Below are 24224 nucleotides of genomic sequence, written 5' to 3'. Positions count from 1 at the left end.
TGTAAGGCACATATGGTAATTCATCTGCTCTACAGCTGGAGCCTGAATCCAGTTTTGGGCTCTGTAATCCAAGAACAACGCGGAGGACAGTGGTGGTCAGAGGTTTAGAAAACATGAGCTGTGAGTAAAGGTTAAAGGAATTGCATTTATTTGGTCTGGAGAGGAAAAGAGAGGAGAGATGATAATGGCATTCAAATATGTAAAGGTGACAGCGATGAGAGAAAAAAGAATAAATCTATGTTCATGTGAGCAGAACCAGGAATAACGGGTTTAAATGACAGCAGAGGAGATTGAAGTTCAACACCAAGTAAAACTTTCCAGCAGTGGGGTAGTTATGCACTGGGACAACTGTCAGGGGAAGGCTGTGGAATCTCTGTCACTGGAGGATTTTTTTAAAAATAGGTTAGACAAGCGCCTGTCGGGACTGACAGGTATGTTTAGTGTGTGGTGGTGTGCCTTTGGGCGAGGAAAAGGCAAGATGGCCTCCTGAGGTCCCTTCCAGCTCTAATTCTGTGATATAAATTCAGTATCAAAGCTGGAATGATGATTAAATGACCTCTTGAAAGAGGTTTGATAGGATAAATCCTCAGCATACTTTATTTTAGACTGTGCATTTTATTCACACCCATATATCATCTCATATCCTCTTTTATTTTTGTTTATATCAGAATATTTTGTAAAAATGAACATCAGCGTTGAGTCATACTGTTTCCTGAATATGAAACTTTTCCAAATACAGGCTCAACATGAAATAGAAAGATTTTTAAATTACTTCTCTGGCTTTGCAAAAGGAATTGAAACACATCATTTCTGACATTTCTTTTTAGAGTTACCTTGGGACTCTCCAGTCCTCACCTATCTTCTGTCTTGTACAAGGTTGCCTTCTATGGTATTTGTCTGCCTAAAAGTAAATTAAATACAGAATTCATTAGGCGACTGGGACAACTGAAAGGAAAAAGACAATTATTTAAAAATAATCAAAACAAAGCTGAGGAGAAGTCATTTTTCTTCTAGGGCACGAGTTCAATCAGTGTAAAAATTTGCCTTAGTTGTTCCTGGGGGTTTTAGTCCACGCCCTGTTTACCCTGGTGCCCTGCAAATGCGGCCTGGGCAGAAGGCAGATGGGGGAGCAGGGCAGGAGGAGGAAGAAGCTGGTCCGGAGATGGATGCAGATGTGTATGTTTGAGAGAAAGCGTGCAGGAGGGGAGGTAAGTCTCTCTTCAAAGAGCGAGTTTTGGGTTTTATGGAGATGGAAAATTCTCACGCTCATCGCTTGGGGAATCTGGAATAAAAGCACAAGGAACGTTTTCTTGTGCTGCAGCAACTGCCTCCTGGGAAGGGTGATACCTCTCCCTGGGCAGCGTGCTGAAATCTAGAAAGGTGACTCTTGCTGAATGTCTGCAGTTACTTTTATCTTATTTTGAATCTTTCGTCTTAATTCAGATAGCTCAGGGAGAGGGACTCAGTCTGCATTTGGGGCTTTATTTTGCCTTCCTGCACTGATGTTTCCAGCCACTAGCTTACAGTTTCCCTAGTACAACAGCTTCCCTCCTACTGGAAAGGATGCAGAAGGCCGAAGAGAAAAGTTTAATCTGAAGGCGGCCAATTTGTTTGCATTTGTATCTGAATTCTGGATGAAGAGTACTAGCGTTAGCCTCTGCACAGTGCCCTAGATGTATTACCTACCACCTTTTCTCTGTGAAAGGAAAGCTGCTATTTCAGGTGGACTGGCAAGTAGAAAGCGCTATATTGACAAAAACAAAAGAAAGAAAAGTAAATTTTGTATATGCACCATAATGGTCCTAAACGTGTATAAGGGTCTCTGAGTGGTTTTAAAAAGGGTTTCTTAGGAAGTGTGTCTTAAAGAGAATTGCAGGAAAGACATTCAAAGGCTAGAAACCTATATTGACATTTAGGACATTAATTGATTGTATTTTAAAAGTAGGAGGAAACAATACTTTCCTAAGTTCCTATGGATTCAAGGCTGCGGCACCCAAGGTGAATGTTACAGGCAGTGTAAGTAGATGAAATAAATGTAAAAGGCACCTGCTTTGGTCTGAGTTGGAAGGGGAGCTGATGTAAATTCACTATGGCCCATCTTACAGCTATCATGAAGATATATTCAGGAGGGTATTCTATTATTATATTGAAATAAAGTAGACCATGCAAAGGCAACAGAGAGCATGTTATCAGGTTATCCGTCTGGCAACAGATACAGAAGTTAGTATTTATTTACAGTAGGTATTATTTCTAAAAAAGAAAAGTGAAGTTATGATGGTGAAGTTTTTTTGCTACTTAAGTGGTAGGTTGCTCCCTGGCCCAACAACGATCGGTTAACCTCTTAAGAACACAATTTGGGGAGATTTTTTGGTTGTTCCAATCCCTCTTACACCATCTCAACTCCCTCAGTGAAAAAATAATTCAGGTTCCATCTGGACCATGTTGCATTACTTCAGCTGTAGCTTTGAAACCAAACTGACCTTCCGCACTGGGGCAATTGTAAGTGATGGAGAAACTCCTGGAGCCAGTGCAATGAGCTAAAGAACTCTTCCGTGACCACTACTTTGTGGTCACTAATGTTACAGCTCAGGACCGGTACCCATCTTGTACTGGCACGTCAGGCATTTTACATTGTTTTTTTTTCTTTCATGTTGTGTAAGAGTGAAGTTACCACGGAGACAATCCTGTTTATGCTTTATGCTCGATCAATAAAGATTTTAGTAGAAGTTGAGGGGAGCAGAGGGTGTTGTGCAGTATTATCCTCAATTTAATGTTGTAGTGTACGTGTCATAAAAAATTATTTCTTTCAAGGAATGATGGCAAAATTATTGCAGTTTTAGGGTTTATGAAAAATCTCCGTCTCCAGCCAGCTTCTACAAAATTTACAAACATAGACTGATTTAAGTTTTAGACTGCAGAATTTCTCTCTACTTGGTTGTTTCTCAAGGTTTGAGATTAAAGCAGACAATAAAAACAAACCTCAAAGTTTTGTAAAACAGATGAAGGTATCACAGATCTTGCTGCTTGGTCAGTTGTTCTCTGTTGTATAAATGAAACTAAAATGGATAGTAGTTTTGAAGCAAAGGTAGAGGGTAAGGAGTGGCCTTGCGTTTTGAAATCACTGTGTGTCTATTTTGTCTTTGCCCTGACTCGGGTTTTGTTCTTCTCACCTTGTGACTGTCTGTTTTTGAGCAACCTATCCAGCCTTAGCAGAGAAGCAGGCTTTACTGTTTTCCTCTGTCCCTCTGCTGAGGCGTTTTTAAAGTTCATCTTTTACTTATTTTTATTTCTTTCACAAAAACTGAAATCTTTATCTATCACTTTTCGGTGACCTCATCAAGTGCCGTTGCCTGGTTGTGCATTTGGTATACCTCAGTGCACAAATAGTAATGTTTCTTTTAGTGGGTCGTGAGAGCTCTTTCCTGAAATATTTCCAAGCTTCATGCTGGGTGTTTTTAGAAAGAACATAAATAAGCAAAATACTACCAATATGTAAGGTCGCTTGACTTGTATTTTCTTCAACATCAGGCAAAGATCTTTATGATTAAGGGTTTAAATTATCACAATAAGATTACTGTTTTTTGACCTATTCCGTAGTAATGTTAGTTATTTGCAAAAGCATGTGAGAAAAATTAAGAGCATCCCCTGGAACTTAGTTGGTAAAATTGTTTTGTGTAGTAATGAATCTTTGTCTGTTTTCTCCCTTCAGTTGTTTGTCATGCAGACAGTCTGATTATATGCTGTTTTTCAGGATTTATGAAACAAAAAAGTACATGCTCCCCTCACAAGGGGAACTAGGGTTCTTATGTCTGGGCAATAATTTTTGTGCTAACTTTTATTATTGATTATTAAAGTGTTATTGTTAAATCTCTCCAAATAGCTTTTCATACCTGGTGCACTGTCACATGTCTTCATAGACCTGCCTGCCTTTGTCTGTGCTTTGAACATATTTGCTCGAGCACTGGGCTCTGCTGCCGGAGGTAGGTGGCTCCTAGGCTGGCACAAGCTCACCGCTGGCCAGCCCAGAGTGCAGGCACAGGGACTCGGGTTGTCTGAACAGATGCCTCTGAATTGGTGTCACAGGGGATGGCACTGCATGCTGTTAATAGTTACAAAAAGGCATTAAAAGAAAACCCCACAAAGGGGACAAATTCAGGCAAGCCAACTTGGAATTCCAGCTGAATTTTGGGTTAAAAAAAAAAGTTTTCTTATTTCTTTTTATTTTTGTGGGGAATAAAGAAAACTGTTATGCAAACAATCAGTTCTTCTCACTGGCTAATAGTAGATGAGTCTGCTCACAGTCAAAGATGTGTAGCAAAATAAGCGCAAACAGGTTGGCGTGATGCTGGCAGTGACAAATGAAGGCTGCAGGAGCAGTCAAGACCACAGATACCTTAGATAACTAGCAAGGATGTATCTTGTACAGGAACTACAGTGTCTGGAACGATTCCACCATTTGTTTTAACTGACTTACTAGAATAAGAATTCTGGTGAGACAAGTGAAAATTTGGGGAACTTAAGTTGGGAAGGGTGTAAGATATATAGTATTTGGCGAGCTGTAACTTCATATAGTCAATAGATTTTTGAGCTTGCAAGCCCTTTGCAAGCTTTCAGCAGACAAACTTGCAGTTGAGCCTTAATTACATATTCCGTGAAAGGAGTTCTCAATTTTTAAATACTGTGTGCTTGCCACAGATGATAGATGAACATGTAAGTGGAAGGCTCCAAAGCAATAAAATGCATCTCCGCTCATGGGGCACTGCAGAAATAACATAGATGAATGCAGAGAGAACAAGAAAATTCCTTTAACAAAATAAATATTTTTAAAGCAGAGTTTGCATGATTGCCTGACCTGAATGCCTTGTTTCTGAATAAATCATTTTTCGAACTAGTCATCTTTCAAACATAACAAAATAGAAATAACCTTACAAATGAGACAAGCTTTTGTGCCATTAATATAGAACTGCAAACAGTATATTTTCCTCTTGGGTAAATGCGAGGTACTTGAAAGACAGCAAAGGATAAGCTAGCTGCAAGCTATTTCAGGCTGGTAGCAGCCAGAAGTGGTAAGATGACTGCTGAATGTCCTGAGTCTTTCAGAGCAAAGCTGAGGTTCCCTGCCACGTGTGTTGGTCCTCTTTACATTAGCTCATAGAAACCTGGTTACCTTGTCTGGCACTGTTTTTGGTCAGTTTATTCATTTTTTGGTTTTGTGCAATTTTTTTAAATGTGTGCTCCCTTGGGAGCTTCCTCCTGCATCTCATATTCTTTGCATCAAGTTTTTCTCTGGGGAGTATGAGGATGGAGGTATTGAGCATTTCCGTTCCCCTTTTCTTTGTCAGCGATTGCCTACCTTTCCCTGATTTATGTCCAATTCTGAGTTTGGTCATCTCTCCCTCTTAGCTCTTAGCCTCCCCACAGGTGACTGTACTGTCACCAGATCCCTGAGACATCGGAATTGCTTTCTTCACCACATTTGGCTGGTAGGCAGGATTGATCAAACATAGTCGCTCCTACCTGACTTCAGTAACCACCACTGTCTGTATTCTACCTTCACAGAACTTTTCTTCAGTTAACATCACTTTGTTTTCAAAAATATCGACCTCATATGTTCTTGAGCATCCGTGTGGTGTCAAACTGTCTGAATAACCCCAAGTATAAATATGACATACACGTTCAAAAGAACAGAGAGATAATAAACGTTGACCTTTCTTGTTAGGTTTCATCAGCACCTCTCACTTCTACCTTTTTAAGCAATACCTGCTGCAAAGGACAATCTATTTAATTTGTATCTTTAGGAATCCGCGTGAACATAAGGATCTGTCCTTGTGGATTTTTGTTGCTTCTGAGGTCTATGGAGGTGTGAAGATGAACCAGAGAAGCAGCTGTTTATGTGAGTTATAGGATGTGAGAGCAGACACTAAACCAACCAAAGTTATAAATATTAATTTATCTTCTTTGAATGACACTTCCATCAACTTGTTTTGTTTGCTTTTTGGCTTTTCTTTTCAGTTCAATAGTGGTTTCATTCTTTTAGTTATTTATATAAAGGTATAAAGCTAGGCATGGCATTGAACAACAGATTAAAATATAATTTAGTATAAAACACTGTGAAGCAGTAATCAAAAAATAATTAAATACAAGAAAATAAGTAATCACAAGTACCACACACCACAGTCCAAATCCAGTCTCTTGGGAACTTTTTTTGGGGGGGAGGGGGGTGGCTTCTAGCAATCACAATGCTGACTTAGTGACTCTGTGACGTTATTTATGTATTCAGGTCACGTTTCATTCTCCTCTTTACGTACAGCTTCAACCAGATGTGGTATCCTCTCTCAGCATTTCTTGACAAAAGTCAGGTTTTTCAGGCTTTTCAGAAGGGGTGGGGAACGTGCTCGCCATATGGATATTACTGGTTTGAGGACCAAAAAAAACCCTTCACCACTAAATATGAAAACTGGAGATATGTACATGTTCAGAATTGTGCCTAACAGCTTAGGAAAGGGGTGAATAGTATCTGTCTCTCACGTTGCTGGGTTTAATTTGCCAGAAATTAATCTATTTGGCGGGACAGGGGGAGGGACAGAACAACATATCTGTAGTCAGTCTGCTTTATTTTCACCTCAGGGAAACTTGAGATGGTGACAGTCCCACGAGTTTCTAGCCCCGTCCTGGATGATCAGCTCTAAGCAGCTATTCGTGCTGAGGTTGACTTGGGGTTAGTAGGGAAACGATATGCAGTGAGGCAGAAGGACAGGAATGGTGACCATAAGAATGTATTTGTTTTACTTCACTAAATTTGTTGAGCTTAAAAACATTGAAAACTTCTTAATTCTTAAAGCTTTTACGTAGAACTATTTCAAAATAGTTTTGGTAGTAACCTATAATATACCGAGTTTAAAACCTTGTATTACTTTTTGATGATGTGCTGGAGAACTTGGAGGCCTTCCATTTTACTAGGCATATTTTGTTTTAAACTCCAAAGCCCATTCAGGAATGCAGTCTTTTACTTTTAAAATCATTTAAGTATTATTTTGTCATTGATACTTTTTTAACATTAAAGCTTTGGAATTTGCTGTTGAACATTGATTTAAAGCAGAAATCCTCTACTAAGTCCTTTTTTTTTTTTTTTTTTTTTTTTTTTTTTTTTTAGTATAGGCATACCTTGGTGAAAGATGAGTTTCTGTAGGGACATCTCTCATAATGGTGATTTATTATTTAACATTAGTTAGTCTCAGTCCACCTTCTTTCTGGACACCAAGTGACCTCTATTTAAGGCATTCGTAAAGGATACTGACTGTCTCTGTAAAGTGCTTTGGGATACACAGCAAATGCTTTGTGCAGACTAGTATTATGGTCTTTGTATCACTGGACATGTACTCACATCTCAGAAAACACCACCCCCCAGGCATTAACTAGAGCTAGAGCCCAAGGATTGAATGTGGGTGTTGACCCACCTGATTCTTCAGGTCACTCGTGGGGTCAGTTACTGAGAAAGATTTCTGGACCACTGCAGAGCGGAGGGAGAGCTTCAGGCTGCCGACGGAGCTGCTCAGAGGTGAGGCAGGTGGAAGGAGGTGGCTTGCCATGAACACACTAGGAACCTTGCTGAATAGAAAAAGCACTTTGCCGTAGAGAGAAGATTCAGGAGAAACAGAAGAAAGAAGCACTGTAGTTAGGACCCCAGGAATACATCTTCAGAGTAGATAGAAGTACTTCAAAAACACCCACAGTATCCTCTTTTGTATCAACGAAAAAATATGCAGGTGCTTGCAAGGGACTGGCTTTCACCAGCTCAAGATAATCAGAAAATTAATATTTTTCCAGCTTCCTATGAGCTTCCTAGAACTGATAGATATAAATCCACCATAGGGAAGAGGGTATATTATATTTCACCTTCTTAAGAGATAAAAGAGGGCTGATGACTAATGCTGAAATGAATTGTTAAGAGACTTAATTACTTTTAGTTGCACCTGCTTGTTTGGTACATGTCCCAATTAATTCATTTTTGTTGCGACCATATTGAAGCAGCATGCACCCTTGTGACCTTCTCTTACAATTATTACCATATTCCTCTTTTGAAGCACTGTTTTGATTATGTACTCAAAAAGCTCTGCTAAAGTATCTGTAGTATTAGTACAGAGTCAAATTTTCCATTGTTTAGAACTTAAGGATCTTAACAAAGAGTCATTTGTTATTGAAGTTCCTGGAGGTTAAGGGTCACTTACCAGCCCTTAGGGCTCTGTGGGGGCTGTTTCTTCCTTTATTAAATTTTAAAAAATGGCTACTTTGGAAGATGCAGAACTTGTTTTCTCACTAGAAATTCTTTAGGAAAAATGTGTTGTTGGACAGTAGCACTCAGAGGCGCCTCGTCATTCCTCCGTTGTGCTAAATATTGTATATGTAGAGGGTGATCAGGGAAAGTAACAGCAGCTGAAAGGGAGCTGGCAAGCATGACCATCCCTAAACTTGCTGAGATTGCTGTGTGGGATCTCTGCCCCAATCTCTGAATTGGTTTTCTTATTGCTTAAATTAATTAGAATAGTTGACAACTATTTGCCTAAATTACAATAGAGCTGGCTGGGCCCCTAACTGTGAAGGAGGGACTCTTCCAGACATGATAGCCAAATTTGCAGTGGTAGGTGACTGTGTCAGTGGGAGGTTGTCTGTGCAGGCAAGGGGGTTATTCCTCAGTGCTTTGCAGGAAGAAGGTTTACCATTTTGTTCCAACCTCTGATATAGTAACTTAAGCTCAGTATGATATTTTTGTACGGACATCAGTTCATTTCCTCCTGCTTACCAGAAAATCCCAGCCAAATGGTGTTCCTCCATCACACCATGCAAACACGCGCCAGTGGAGCTAGTTGTGTGTAGCGGTTGCACAGCGGGTGTAGGATGAGAGAAAGGTGCTCTGAATGTTGGATCTTTCATTCAAGTAGAAACAGGAGGTCTTTAAGCAAAAGAAAGTTGCAAAGCAAAACCGTGCCCACCGGATGTCAAATTTAGAAAGCTGCTGAATGTCCTTGTGGTTTTGTGTACTTCTTACTACAGTGATCCCTTCGCCTCGGGCACAATAGGACACTCGCAGAGGATATTTCTTTACACAGGGCTTGCTGATACTGTTTCTCTGCATCTGTTTTCTCTTCCTTGCTCCCTGTCCTTTTCTCTCTACTTCCTTACAGAGCGCCTTCATCTCTGTTTTATGCTGTGTGGAGTGGTCTTTTTGTACAGGAGACTCTCTCTGTTCTTGAAACAATTGAAAATGCTTAAAGATAATGGCTATCTCTAGGTCTCAGCTTTTTAATGGAAGGGCCCTCCAAGCTGCTGGGAATAGTGATGCCTGAGGACAACGGGTCTACCCCGGATGCCACTGGCATTCTGCCTCCTCTTGGTGTAACTTTTGTCTGAGCAATCTTTTGTTTTCCCTCGATGGAAGACTGCTCAGGTACCGAAAGTTCCTGAGTCAGTAGAAAAGAAAAAGTTGGAAAATTTTCCTTCGGCTGTGAATGATAATCCAGGATAAAACAAACTCCTGCCTCAGACCTGATCCTCTTTATGCACCAAGGGAAGGGAAGGCGGGTGATTAGAAAGCCAAAGGAATGGTATCTCCACAGAAACAGAAATAGAGGTTAATGCTTTGCCGGGCTCACTCTTGATTTCTCTCTTTATATAATCTGGTTTAACTCTTCAGCTTTGTTTAGCTCTAAAGCATTCTGCTCTGGAGTACATATGAAAGATGCGGTATGAAATATTAATTTCCTTTCCATCAGTGGGGAAGGGTTGGGGTTTTTTTTGTTTTGTTTTGTTTTTTTTACCTAAACTCCTGTGCCACATCACACAGCATGCAGTCGAGGTGTTGTGTTGTACACAACACCTACAGGACTCTACTAAGTAGTGAAATCTGAAAGTCTGAGAGTTGTTAAAATACAGCTTTCTGTTTGTGCATTTTTTGGTGTAGAAACAGAAAAGCTAGGGCTGGAGGCAGGAAATGGATTGCCATCTTGGAAATTTAACGACCAGCTCTTTCCTTGCGATGTGTGTGGAAAAGTGTTTGGCCGACAGCAGACTTTGTCCCGGCATCTCTCACTGCATACAGGTAATCTGATGCTTTGGTGTCTGTCTTTGCAGCACTGAGCAAATCTGCTTATTCATCATGGTTTGTTTAGGTGGAAGGGGATGAAGGTAAGCAGAAGAGTACGTGTGGAAGGAGCCATCCTCAGCTTCTTGCCCTTAAGAGCACAGCCAGGCACAGCAGCAGGCCAGATTGTCATAGGAGTGGCATTCAGGGAGTTAACTAACATTTTCTTTTTCTTTACAGAAAAATAAATTTATCTTTACAAAATTTGTAATTTCTCTTTACCAAATGTATAAATATAAGTTTGTCCAATTTCCAACAGGCCAGTCTGTAGCTATCAATTGGTTAAGCACGCCTCTTAACAGAGCTCTGAAGCGAAGATGCAACTTTTGTCTGTCCTTTCTTGCATTCATCTGATGAGCTTTCTAAACCCTCCTGAACAACAAAAACCAAAAGATCTGGCCTTGGGGTTTCAGATAGGGTGAAACTGAAGGGATTTAATATTTGTAATTCGCCTTTACTCTCATCGTTCCGAAAGGAACCAGCTTCCTTAAAGTCAATCGGTTTCAAATCAGCTGAGACTAACAGAGTTTTTATATGGAAGATGCACCTTGTTAGCTTGCTGAGGCACACTGCACAAAATAAACCTTGAAAGCAAGAATTTCTGATGCAGTGCTGAAAAATCTTGTTGATATAATGCCAGTAAATGTTGTACCATTTAGTAGAGTCACACTGAAAAAGTTTAAATGCTCCATTCCATGACCCTGTGGGGTTTTCTTAATCTTAAACTGCTCTATTGAACTTCTTTTGCCCTAACACACTTGTAGTGGTATATTTCAAATTTAGAGCAGCAGATCTTCAACAGGAAAGCTTGTAAAAGCTGATGTAATGTAACGTTTGGGTTTTTTATTAATCAGCTCTTTACAAAATGTAGTCTGGCATGTACAAGAACTCTGCTGCCAGGATTTAGAAATTTTTAATTTAAAAAAAAAATCATTTTTATTTTAAAAGCTGTGAAGCATCAAAAACAGATGATGAATTTGTTTGGGTTGTTTAATTGTTTTCTGAGTGGTTTTGCGTTGGCTTGTGTTCAGAACTGGCCTAATGATGCAGCCTTCCCGCTCCTCTCCACCCTACCAGATTTCAATACAAAATCAAACGTAAACTCTCTGCAAGTGATCACATGGGCAACCTCAAAAACACTTAAACCAGACCCGAAAATCAAATAGGTGCTAGGTAAAGGATGTAGTTGTAAATTAGTGAACTGATTCTGTACTGCCTCTGCTGCAGCTCTCAGAGCTGCAGTTACCCCAGTTTTCTACAGTTTATAAAGTTTTATATTATCTGACTACAGATGTTAGCCCAAGTTTAAAAAATACCCCTAAACTATCTCCAAATGAATTTTTTTTCTGAGTAATTGCTGTGAACTCCTGTAACTTTCCAGTCTCAAGCTTCCAAAGTACTTCATTCTGAAAGCTGCTCAGAGAAACCCAAAGGAATGCATACTTGGTTGCTGGAAGCTTTAAAAACAGTTTGCTTCAAAATGAAGTGTACATTTAAGGTTTTCTGTTTCTTTCTCAGAAGAGAGAAAATACAAATGCCACTTGTGCCCCTATGCTGCTAAGTGCCGTGCTAATCTGAACCAGCACCTGACCGTCCATTCTGTGAAGCTGGTGAGTACAGACACTGAGGACATTGTCAGCGCTGTTACTTCTGAAGGCAGTGATGGAAAGAAGCACCCTTATTATTACAGGTGAGGACCCAGTGGAGGGCTGTGCACAAGACACGGGCATCTGAATGTCTCATTTGCCTGCTAAGGACACGTTACAGGGCCACCCTTCTGGCCTTCCAGGGTGGAATTGCACCGAAAGTGTTTGGCTTGCCCATATCTGACTTCGGGCTCAGCAGCAAAACCCAGCTGGCTGCCTCATGCTGTTTGACTTGGCTAGCCACTGGGAAAGACTGTGTTTTGGGGTTTTTTAAATTTTATTATTATTAATAGCTTTGAGAGGCAGACGTGCTCTTAGACGTCTCTTAAACTTTTTAAAACTTTTTATGCAGTGTTCATTAAGTTTTGTGTATGGACGAGTCCCGTTGTGTACACAGATTCGTGGCAAATCTAAAGCACAGTGCTTCCAGTTGCCTCTGTTGGTTCCATTATTTTCAGCCAAATCCAGGAAATCAAATGGTAATGTATCAAATTAATTACAATCTCCACATACACATTTCCTCTATTTGCTAGAGGTATATGTGTTCTAGGATTCAGTGACCAACACGATGAGAGAGAGAGAGAGAGAGAAGACCATTAGGAAAATATGCCTTAAAAAGTAAGAGGAATTGCCCAGACAAAGCTGTTACTTGGGCATGCTTGTTGTTGTATGCACTGTTGTGCGCTCTGCAAGCCGTGCTGTGCACCCTAGCGGCCAGCCAGATTACAAAATCACTCCTATTTTTAGTCAAAGTGCCAAGAACAGATTTAATTACAGAATCATAGAAGTAAGAAATAAATGAGACCTACTGTATTAGATTATCTAGTCCATCCCCCTGGGAAGGCAAAATCATGCCCCAGAGTATATGCCTTTTCAAATGTTTTTGGCTTGTTTTAAATGTTAATGGCCTAATCAAAGCAAGAGGAGGACTCTGCATAGAAAGTTAAATTAAAGGGTCCCTTCCATTGCTTCTAAATATCACTGTTTATGCACTGGCTGTGAAATCTGTATCCCTGCTAATTATTCGCATAGCTGATGACTGCTGTTTTCCAGTCAAGCATAAGGAATGTTTGAACCCATTTTTACTTGCTTACACTGAATCTGCCAGGCAATTTTGCACAAGATCCCAGTTTGGCATGGGAACCATTCCAGAGCTTGAAAATAACTCCTGGAGTGTGCAGCAAGCTCTCCGTTTGTCAGTGTATCAGCCCTACTAAACATCTTGGCAAGGCTGCAGCGCATCTTATTGCCCAAAGGAATCAGCTAGGTGATGCGCAGCATCTGGAATCTGTAGTTTTTAATTAACTTTATGATTATTTAGCATCATTATAGCATGTACAGGATTGTTGCGTTGTGCCTGCCCTTAATCACGTTGGCATGGCCATCAGTTCAAAGGCAGTTCAGCAGACAAAAGAATTTTACAGTAAACATTCAACAGTGAGGAAGAAGAAAAGTCTGCGCAGTGAGTTTCTACTTGCAGAACGGAGGGAAGGGCAATATGCTTATGTTTGCATTTTGTTTTTTAATGTTTTTTGCTCTTGAATTCCCTTCTACCTGCAGCTGTCACGTATGTGGGTTTGAGACAGAGATGAACGTCCAGTTTGTCAGTCATATGTCCCTCCATGTGGATAAAGAGCAATGGATGTTCTCAATTTGCTGCACAGCGTGCGATTTTGTCACCATGGAAGAGGCAGATATGAAGGCTCATGTCAACAGCAAGCACACAGGTGATGATCCCCCTCTCCCAGCTGCAGTGATCTCTCTCCCCCTTTCTTTTTAGGTGCAACCTTCACACTTCTCATCAGCACTCTCGTTACTTTCACTGAAATGCTTGCTAATTAAGGCCTGATCTTGCAAAGTTGAAGTGAGTTGGACTCCTGCCAGGCAGATGGTCTGGTAGTGCAGATCAATTTTCAAGCTTAGGGAAATAAATGAAGGACTACTTAGTCCTGCTCCCTCCCCTCCCCCCAGATCCCCTCTGCTGTTGAAGACAGCGTTGCATACATGTTTTGTTTTTCTCACTGGTTTACTATTTCATCAAAATCACAATCGACTTTAGTGGTGACAAGGTGACTTTGGGTATTAATTGTGCATACCTGCTTGTAGGTATGTAATACACAATATATTGAACTGTGCTGTTGGTCTGTTCGCCCCCACAGTCTATCAGTTTGAAATTTCATGTTGATGTTTAGTTGACACTGTGATTCAGCAGTACTATAAATGTAACTTTATATTAAATAACAGAAGAAGTCATATGTTCTCTTCTGGTCCTGTTCACTTAATAGCCAAAGATAAGAGCAATAGCAGTTTTCAAACAAGCTCCATATGCTTAGTCCAACTAATGAAGTCTGGCATAATTTAAGGAGAAGAAAATTAGAATTCTTTTAATATCTCTCATAACACCAGGCAGAAGGATTTTTGCTGTCACAAGCTGCTGACAATTGTGTTGACAATGTTGAAGGTGGAGCGCGTCCAGCTCAGTTTTTCCATTGCTAAATTGCTTTTCCTGTCCTACTAGGAATAAAACTGAGAAAATGTATAGGAGGGTTAGAGAAGGAGAAAGGAGAGGGGAATGCAGTTGTTTGTGCTTACAAATACATGAATTAAATGTAACTATGGAAATACAAAGTATAGGGAGGCCGTTATGGGATTCTGTGCCAGCACAGCTCTCAGCATTACTGTGCAAGCTCCCATCTCCCTGCTCTCTGAAGCGTTTGCATTCACTTATGACCCTGGCTTCACGCTAACTTTGTATCTAGCCCCAGTTTGCATATAGGAGATCAAGGCAAATGGAGACAGCCATCTATAGAGACATGTAAAGTTTGCATCAGACTCAACTCAAACTGAGCTGTAGTCCACTGTTTCTTGCTATTGTGGCTCAGAGATTGGAGCTGCTGTTTGTCTTTTAAAGCCTCTCTTTTAAATACTTCTCCATTCATCCTGTCAAATTCAGCTATTCAGCTCGTGATTCAGCCAAATGCTTGCACACGTGGAAAATAGGGAGAGAGAAAAAAGAATGGATTTTCTGGGTCACTTGACTCCAGTCCTTTACCCTGTAAGGTTACCAGGTCATAAAAGGCCTGTTTGTACAGGTATGGGTATATGTCTTCAAACAAGTAGAATTGTTTTGAACCAGCTATTTTTACAGAGAGGCAGGTGCAGAATTTTCTATTGTAAAGATGAAGGACCTTTCTAAAAATTCCAGCCTGTGTCTTACGGATAATCAGGACATACATACTTTGTTCTTGTGCCAGCACTGTTCTTCATCTAAAACAGCAGTCCCCACTCTTGCTTCCTTTGCCTTTCTTCCCCCCTTCCTCTTATTTATTCCCTTAATATATTTATGGATAGCAACCCCCTCCCCCCCCCCCCCTAAATTTTCACTGAGTTTTTTCTCATATGAAACACTCCTTTCTCATTGTACCAATCCCTCATTGCATATATTCTTGTTAAAATTCCTGTTTTCGGCATACGCAATCACAGCTGTACATGGCGTATTACGTGAGATGTAATAAGTAGCGGTGGCAGTGTAAGATAGCAGCAGCTACTGGGAATAGCTCACACAATACACTCTGTGATCATATTTACCTTCCTTGGAGGCCTCATTGCACTGATTGCTCATATTCATCCCATCTCCTGCTCAAATTCCTTTTCTGTTTGCTTTGACTGTTTCCTATATGAAACTCCTCATTTGTAGCAAAAATTCTTGTTACTGGCCCTCCAGGTCATAACCTTGTATTCTGTACTATTACATTTCATTCCATTTCTATTATTCTGGTCCCAAGGTCAGTGAGCCTTTCTGTGTGACATCCCAGCTTTCCTCCCTATTGACAGCTTGGGTCATCAGATTTCATAAGTGCATTCCTACGTTTTTAACTTAGACTTAAAGGTGCCATTCATCGGTTTAGAGCTAAGCACATAGATATTGTTGTTTGCAGCGTACTTGGTTAGGAGACTTCATCACATATATATAATATGAAGCTTTAATAAAGTCACTTTTTAGCACAGCTCTGATTAAACCAGGACACAGGTGGGAGCTAATAATTTGCCCGTTCTGCCTCTTTGGCTCATGGCAGATTAAAATGGATTAGAGTTCATATGAGAACTCTCATTCTAGTTCATTTCTGCTGTATGGTGCAGTTTGGGATTAGAACTTCATGCATTTATTGCACACATGAGGAAACTCCAATGGGCTTCAACTTCAGATCCAGTTAACTAAGTTTTTCTTTTAAATTAATTTTTCTTCATTAAGATGTCCTAATAACAATAGATAAATCTTGAGACCAGGCTGTTAGCTCTTAGAGTCATTATTGAGGATGTACCCTCAGTACAATGAGTGAGATTATTCTCCTTTGCCTTTCCTCCCAAGTTTACCCAATAGACCCAAAGAAATAGGAAGGTGGGGGGAAGCTTAGATGGGACCAGTAATGAAGTGTGCCGTGGACAGCGCTTTTGGTTTCCGCAGCCCAAATGTACAGAAAGTCTGTTTCCTTTCTAAGTGACAAATTCTGTATTGATTTTGAACTCTGTGCTAATCAAAGTGCTTCCTTGGGATTTTTGCAAAAAGTACTTCCTTGGGATTACCTGGTAATGAGGTAGAGTTGCACGCTCCCTTCCCACAACCATCACAGACGGAATGTAATCTGGGATAAACTGACAGATGTACTGTTGTAAACATAGGAATGCCTATAAAAAGGAGGGAGGTGTAACTCTGATGCTTCCCAAACAGATCAATTAATTTCAGGCTTGTTCATAAGCAACCTGGCATTAACTTTAAATACATTAACATTTTTCCTGAAATTAAAAACAGGATCACGGGGCTTCCATCTAGTTTGCTGTATTAATTAGTGCTCTTTATTCTTGTTTTTCAGTTGAAGACAGGAAGACACCCAGTGAATCTAACAGCCCGTCTTCATCATCTTTGTCAGCACTGAGTGATTCTGCTAACAGCAAAGAAGACACGGATATAACCCAAAAAAACAAGGGTTCAAACAACCTGCTAGTCATTTCCGTAGTGCCTGGAAGTCAGACTTCACTGAACACTGAAGAGAAGTCAGAGAAAGGTAATACAAACAGTCATTTTCTATGCAGTGGATCTGGCCAAAGTGTCAGCAGTAAGTATTCCTTTTGTTTCTTTTTTCAGGCTTTGAATGTGTTTTCTGTAATTTTGTCTGCAAAACAAAAAACATGTTTGAGCGCCATCTGCAAATCCACCTGATCACACGGATGTTCGAGTGTGATGTGTGCCACAAGTTCATGAAGACACCTGAACAATTACTGGAGCACAAGAAATGCCACACTGTCCCCACCGGTGGGCTCAAGTAAGGAAAGCAAGTACACAAACTTTTACTGTGTTAAGAACCTCTAATACTGCGGGTATAGGACAAAAGGAAGTCAATTAGAGAAGATTAGTTTTATGTCTGATAATCCAGATTTGGGGCTTCCTTCTAACTAGATTAAAACATTTACAGTCCTTTAAGGTTCCCTTAAGTTAGGCTTGCATCATAGCAGGTAGGTACCCTAGCTGTAGACCTAGCGTCCACTGGTCTTAGAGCTGTAACAAAGCATCGTCCTTTCCCTTTTCAAGTCAAGTAGGAGACAATATATGATGGGTCCTACAGGTACTGAGGCAGTGTGGGTCCTACAGGTACTGAGGCAGTGCTATACAAAGGTGTTGGCAAACTAAGAGGTTTTTTTTTGAAGCCATCAGAGCAAAGGCGAGCACGCACCACATTCTCCGTTCTGCACCTGGCTCAGATAAACTAAACCCTGTACAATCTGTGCGACTAAGTATGAAGTCAGCTTCTCAGAATCAGCTCTCTCAACTACTTTGTAACCCTCGTGGACTCTAATGCATAAAGTCAGTCCTCTCCAGGAAATAATAATTTTGATGCTTACTGCTTTGGTTTGCATGCCTATACTAGTGTATAAATTAACAGGTAATGAGTAATATACTCTTCTTTAAGAACAAAAGCCCTTGATCTTTGACTGAGCTGTAACAGATGCCTGATTAGAGGGGGCACCTTAAAAAATAACAGACGATCTGCTGGAATTCCTTCTCTGTGGTAGAACTACTTGCAGTGCGTTTGCTATTGTAGTGTAGGCAATGCATATTTTGTGCTGTCATTCAGGATGCAATGCAAATCTTTCATCACCATGTAGGGGAAGTAGAAGTCCATGTTGCTCTTTCTGCATCAGAGTCCGAGTTGGACTCACTGTTCCTTTTTACAAGCCTTCCTTTTAAAAGAAGGGCTTTATTTAAGACCTGAGGTCCTATACTTTAAGGTCTGTTGGTCCAGAGCAATGTTTCTGGAAAGTGAGCATGCTCTTATGTCAAAGTTGGACCCCTGAGGGAAAGAGTGACTGCTGCAGCCATATGCTTGCTCTCTGTGCGCAGGCAATGTGACGTTATGCAAGGATGCCTGTCCCTGGTCTCCGCTTGCTCCAGCTGCTGCAGGAAGAGCGGCTGCAACCACATCAAGCCCAGCAAGGGTTCAGCACAGCAGACCTCCCTGCTTGTGTTGCTCTTGCTAAGTAAACTAATATTTCAGTACACTAACTGTCATGTGACTAGTGCACCATGTTTAACGTTATCACGAGTAGCTCTATCAGTTTCCACTGCAGTTTGGGAAAACTGGTTCTGTTTGCCAGGCAGAGTCTGGTCTCCAGCTCAGTAGTTCCATGAGCTGGGATCTGTGATCACTTGTGATGTGATGACTGAATCTGGGAAGAAGACCAGACTGAGAAACATAGCGTGCCAGAGGGACGTGATGTCTGTCTTGGACATACAGACCAGTTGTCTATTGCAGTTTGGGTTTAAGCTGCATAGAATCTGTTCTATTTACCAAGGAAAAACCATGACCTATGACTCAGACCTTCCTGACAGAATGGGCTTCTCAGTCTACATAAGTTATTCCTGCCTCACTCAAATAATAATTAAGTACCTTGAAGGCTGTACCTAAGAAAAAGCTCTGATTTTTTTTTTTTAAGGCATCCAGAAGAGCCTGAAGAGATCTAAGTAAATTGTATTTTTCTATCTCCTGTTTGCTGTGAGGGAAGAGAAAAAAACATGATTCCTCCAGCTCCAGATCAAAATCTGAGATTCTGATCCAAAGAGCTCCCAGCCCAGGAGAGGTATGTGTGCATAGGCATAGATGGCTGAGTCCTCTGTTTTAATAGAGCTAATCATGTTAGCAGCCTCAACACCAGGCTGCCTCTCTGGATCAGAGTACTTCACGTACAGCAGGAAAACTATCTGAATGTTTTACTATCCATTTGTCCTCCTGTATTGTTCATTGTGCTCAAGAATCTCTTGTACATCAGCTAGATAAAATTAAACCTGTATGTGCAACTGCTGGTCCAGTTCTAGCAAATGAAAATAAGCATAGAGAGAGAGGCCCTCTGCTTAGAAATGATCTTAAATGATGGAGCATAAGCCTCAGACCTGCCAACCAGCGAAAGTAGATCAGTGGGAGAGGGAGACATCTGCAATACAGTAGCCAGGTGCCTTAGCTTATCGTTTTATCTAGATTTGCTTTTAGCCCATCAGCCAAATCTGGAATGGAACATGCTTTCTTTAATATGGCAGAGATCCCTGGCAAGTAGCTGACTTCACCAACATGGTCTCAACTACAAAAAGAAAGCTGGTGTGTTTTGGTGGCGTTGGTGCCCAGGCTTGTTCGTCTCAGGCTTCCTTTCAAGCCTTCCAGATTCCTTCCACCAGCCATCTTGGCCCTCCCTGGTACAGAAACCAGGGGGTGAGGCCTGTTGCCACCTCCCCCCAACTCGGGACATGTCCTGCAGTGAGTAACCAGAGCTCACATCCTGTTCCTACACGTCAGCAATTCCTGCTGTGGCACAGGTGGGCTGCAGGCCAACACTGCCAAACACATGTGCTCTTTGAGCGTGACTAGCTCATCTCCCAGAAAAGGGTATGCCTACAGATCAGCCCAACACACTGCCTTTCAGCTGTTTCCATCAGGATACCCAGCAAACATGCTTATTGTTCAAGGTCACATAAAAGGAATTTCCTAAGCCCTTGCTATACATATGGCCTTACAAGTTTATTCCATTTTTACTTAAACAGCTGCTTTCATAGTTACCTGTAAAAACTTGCTTTAAACCACTTCTTAATGGCAAAAATGGCAAAAGTGACTTTGTGCAAACGCTAGAAATGCCATTACACAAATTACCTGTGACTCAGTCACCCATTCTGCACATTCTGGCAGGCTTTGCAGTATCTTCCCCATTAAGGAAAGCCAAAAGCTTTGAGGGATGCTCCTTCAGAGTGAATCAGTGTTTTTCTAGGACTGAGTGAGCCCTACTGCCACTAAATGGACAATCCTATTCCAAGTAGAAATATATGTCAAGATGAACTAAATATGCTTAAGAGGTCCTACAAGGGAGAACCTGCCTTTTTTTCTTTTCTTTTTAGTAGGTATGAAGGGGGCTGAATGAGAAGGATTAAACCAGGAATGCAGGTCTCCAAGCTGACTGATTTCTTTGCTTCTCTCTCCCTGCCCTCCCTTGCTGTGTTGCCAGGTGCCCGTTCTGCATCTACTCCACGAACCGCCCCGCAGCGATGGAGTGCCACCTGAAGACTCACTATAAGATGGAGTACAAGTGTCGGATCTGCCAAACAGTGAAAGCAAATCAGCTGGAGCTGGAGATGCACATCCGAGAACACCGCCTTGGCAACCATTACAAATGCGACCAGTGTGGCTACCTGTCCAAGACTGCCAACAAGCTGATTGAGCACGTGCGTGTCCACACTGGTGAGCGCCCGTTTCACTGTGACCAGTGCAGCTACAGCTGCAAACGCAAAGACAATCTCAACTTGCACAAGAAACTGAAGCATGCTCCACGCCAGACTTTCAGCTGTGACGAGTGCCTGTTCAAGACTACCCACCCTTTTGTCTTCAGCCGCCACGTGAAGAAGCACCAGAATGGGGACTGCTCCGAAGAGGAGAAGAAGGGCCAGTATTCAACCTCCAAGGAAGCCAGTCCACTCCTACCAGTGAACAGCTCCAGAAACCTCCTGTCACCCCTCTCAGTTATGTCAGCCTCCCAGGCTCTGCAAACAGTGGCTATGTCAGCTGCACACAGCAGCGGGGCAGAGCCAAACTTGGCAATGAAGGCCTTGGCCATCAACGGCACTTCCTTGTGCTTTGATAAATACTGGAACTCTGAATTTGCTCACCTTATTCCCTTAACAATGTTTTTCCCCAAAAACCACTATGATCTCACATTCCATCCACCCAGACCTCAGACTGCACCAGGAGGTGCCTCTTCACCTAAACACTCCTTCCTTGCCTACCTTGGACTAATAGAAAGGGCAGAAACTGTCTGAGGGCAGTTACATTCTGTACCAAAAATACCCCAACAAACCCAGCAGGTATGTATTGCTGCAAAACATAGACCGAAGAGGTAACGAACACTTGTACTATATATATCATTAGTAAGGTTTAGAAAAATGGCTCTGTGTGTATACTTATTGCATTGACATGAAAGCTGCTTTATTAAATCTTCAAGAGGTGACCTACTGCATACTTCTACCTTCAGAGGCATGTTCCCAGTACTCTTATCTAAGAAACGATTTTGTCTTGTTAAGCTGAACACGAGTGTCCTTAATGGCAATCAGCACTTGTAAGACTACATATTGATGCGTTTTATTTTTGGTCTGTGTGGGTGGGTGGGTGTGTGAAAGAGAGTCTGTCTGTAGCGTGCCATGATATTGCTTTTGCACATCCCTTGTATTGGCTTATTTAATTATTATTAATTTTTTCCCCCCTTTTCACACACTTGCTTCACCCTTTCCTCCTGTCTCCCCATGAACTGTAGATTTGCGGAGGGAGTAATGCTTGGTTCAGTGTGGATTGGTGTATTATTTCAGCGCTGCTTTGCAGCTTCCTTTAGTTTGATGCCTTGTACTCATCTGTCAAGGTTTGAGGATTTTTGGGTAGAACTGATGAGGAAGAAGTTGCTTTCAGCACTGCAGCATGAGAGTATGACGATGAAAAGGGTGTGTAAGTACATACATAGGCAGATGCAGTGTGAGCAGGCAACACACCCACAGAACAGGCCCAATTCTTAACTGCTACACAGGTGTAACAAACACCTGAGTTTGGGCCATAGCATACATCTTTTGTTTTAAAAGGGCATATAAAGATTTATATATATGTGTGTGCGTGTGTGTACACACACACACACATATATATAGATATGTACACACACACACACTGTATTAATGCAGTGGTTACCTTTTAGTTTGCAGGAACAACTTGTATAACTAGAATTTTATGGTGGAAAAATCCAACAAAGGGGATTTAAAAAAAAAAAAGGGTATGGATAAATTCTGGGTATAAATACTCAGACTAAAAAAAAAAGGCAGTTTTGCACAGTGCTTTAGTCTTGCACTACTTTGTTTCTCACTTGCAAAAAAAAAAAAAAAAAGAAAGAAAAATTCTGTGGGATGAAGGTAATAAGACTGTATATTTGAAATGGTACCAGTAACTTCTCTGAAATAGAAAGGTATAAAAAGATGCTGTTGTAACCTTACAGTTCTCTTTTATACCCTCACTATTTCAATTGTACTTGCAGATTCTACAGACCTATCAATACCCTCCATGCTATTAGTAATACTTTACTCCTTTTTGTTAATGGCTGATAAAGAGTGTACACCGCTAGGAAGCTAACTTACTTTATACTTATTTAATGCTCTTACTTTGTGGTCATTAAAATGACATGTTATATGTAGCACTTTACTACAGGAAGAAGCAAATGTGGATGGGTTTTATAACCTTTGTTAATCTCAAAATGCCAACAATGATCTTAAAGAGGAGAAATTGAATGACTGTTAACTGATTTGCATTTCTTAGACAACTTGATATCCAGGAAGAAAGATCAGGATTAAAAAAACTCTGCATTAAAATTGGAAGTATAACATATAAAACATTTCAGCATAATCATGTGACTTACAGGAATGCTTTCTTACTGGACTATTGTTATCCATGACTGGACTATTGTTATCCATGGTGTATCTTGGAATTGGATGTTGCTGTCTTTCATGAGGTATGAGAGATCTGTCTGACCTAGCTTTTTGCAGCGTCTCCTCCTTCCCCCTCAGCCAAGCCCTGACTCGCTTTTAATGTGTTATCCACCCACCCTCGTGCTATCTCAAAGCAGCTTCTTCTGCAGGTTGTGGGAGGAGGGATGTGCCAGGCTTCAGGGGCCGCTGGAGCCAGCCCCTTGTCTGTGACAGCACTAAAGCAAAGTCCCAATTCAGAGAGGCATTTTTGGTCCGTAAGGGCTCTAAGCTTATGCAAAATTAGAAACATAATCTCTATCTCCATTGTTTCTTAAATGAAACTTGTGAAGAAATACTTTTTTGACTGAAAACTTGCATCATTTAACCTAGTTGCAAGATTCCTACCTTTGTTTTGCACTGAGAAGGCCAACCATTCTCCGCTGTCATGACCAAACTCTTCCTGTAGAGCTTTGGGGAGGACATCCTTATCCGTGCACTCCTCTTTACATACTGGAAGTTATTTACAAGGGGGAACTATCCAAAAAAGTAGCAGGTTATTATTTGGAATTAGTAACTAAAAAGACAGAGAACTCCACCATCTTGTTTACATTCCAGCAGACAGTTTTGGTTCAATTGAGCATGTGGCAGTTCTGTCTATCTAAGCAGTCAAGAAAAGCCATCTATTCCAAATTGTGTGTGTAAACCTTAGTAAAGAACGTGCATAACTAACTCAGGGCCCTGTTTGCCTGCTTTACTCCATCAGAACTCCTGGTAACCCCCCTAGGAGTACAGACGAGATAGAAAATGCTGTATTAGTAAATACTCAAAGTATAAAAACTGTTAAAAATCAAGTATCTCAGCAGCATGAAATATGCAATCTGCATCCAAGAACTATACCAGTTGTATAAAATACACTCGATGCATATCTCTGACCCCACCATAGTAGCGCAAACACTTCCAAATCAAAAGGCTTGTTTTTTAAACCAACAGGTGAAGTACAGCTGTCTAGAAGGAAGAAGTAGGAATCGTAATGGGATACTTTACGTAAACCACACTGCAATATAAATAGGGCTGGAACTTCCAAGAACGAGCTATCAACATACTAATGCCGCATGTTTAACAATGTTCCACTGTACCAGTATCTGAAATAGTAATGTTTAATGTACCTGGGAAACTTTGTTTAGCACTTTGGAAAGAATCAATTAATTCTTTCTGGTAACTTCTAAAAGTTTTCTCTGTAAGGCAAAAAGTGTGTTAGGAGTTTCTTTTTTCTTTTAAGAAAAAACCCAGTATTTATCAGAGTTCATGCATATTAAAATAATTGGTTTGCAGTTCAAGGCTAAAGAAACGAATATGCTCCTACATACTGAAGACCAATGGTTCTGATAAATTCCCCCCACCATAAAGCAAATTT

At 41.0% G+C, this 24224-nt stretch overlaps 1 protein-coding gene across 7 annotated transcripts in view; it reads left to right on the top strand.

Annotated features, from left to right (window-relative positions):
• ZNF827 (zinc finger protein 827) overlaps window positions 1-23793 on the top strand; it is a 108306-nt gene extending 84513 nt beyond the window's left edge. For 3 of the 7 annotated variants that reach the window (XM_068942213.1, XM_068942211.1, XM_068942214.1), the window contains 6 exons: window positions 9959-10096; window positions 11657-11828; window positions 13345-13511; window positions 16656-16847; window positions 16928-17105; window positions 20326-23793. In XM_068942213.1, coding sequence (XP_068798314.1) covers window positions 9959-10096; window positions 11657-11828; window positions 13345-13511; window positions 16656-16847; window positions 16928-17105; window positions 20326-21133 — 1655 coding nt within the window. In that variant the 3' untranslated portion in view covers window positions 21134-23793. Of the gene's footprint in view, window positions 1-9958; window positions 10097-11656; window positions 11829-13344; window positions 13512-16655; window positions 16848-16927; window positions 17119-18774; window positions 18919-20325 lie in introns of all 7 variants that reach the window. The other 4 variants (XR_011140947.1, XM_068942212.1, XM_009689261.2 and 1 more) reach the window with 4 other exon arrangements.
• The last annotated feature ends 431 nt before the right edge of the window (window positions 23794-24224 follow it).

The sequence above is a fragment of the Struthio camelus genome, chromosome 4 (genome assembly GCF_040807025.1).
Source record: "Struthio camelus isolate bStrCam1 chromosome 4, bStrCam1.hap1, whole genome shotgun sequence".
Taxonomy (NCBI): Eukaryota; Metazoa; Chordata; class Aves; order Struthioniformes; family Struthionidae; genus Struthio; species Struthio camelus.
This window is presented reverse-complemented; position numbering and strand designations above follow the sequence as displayed.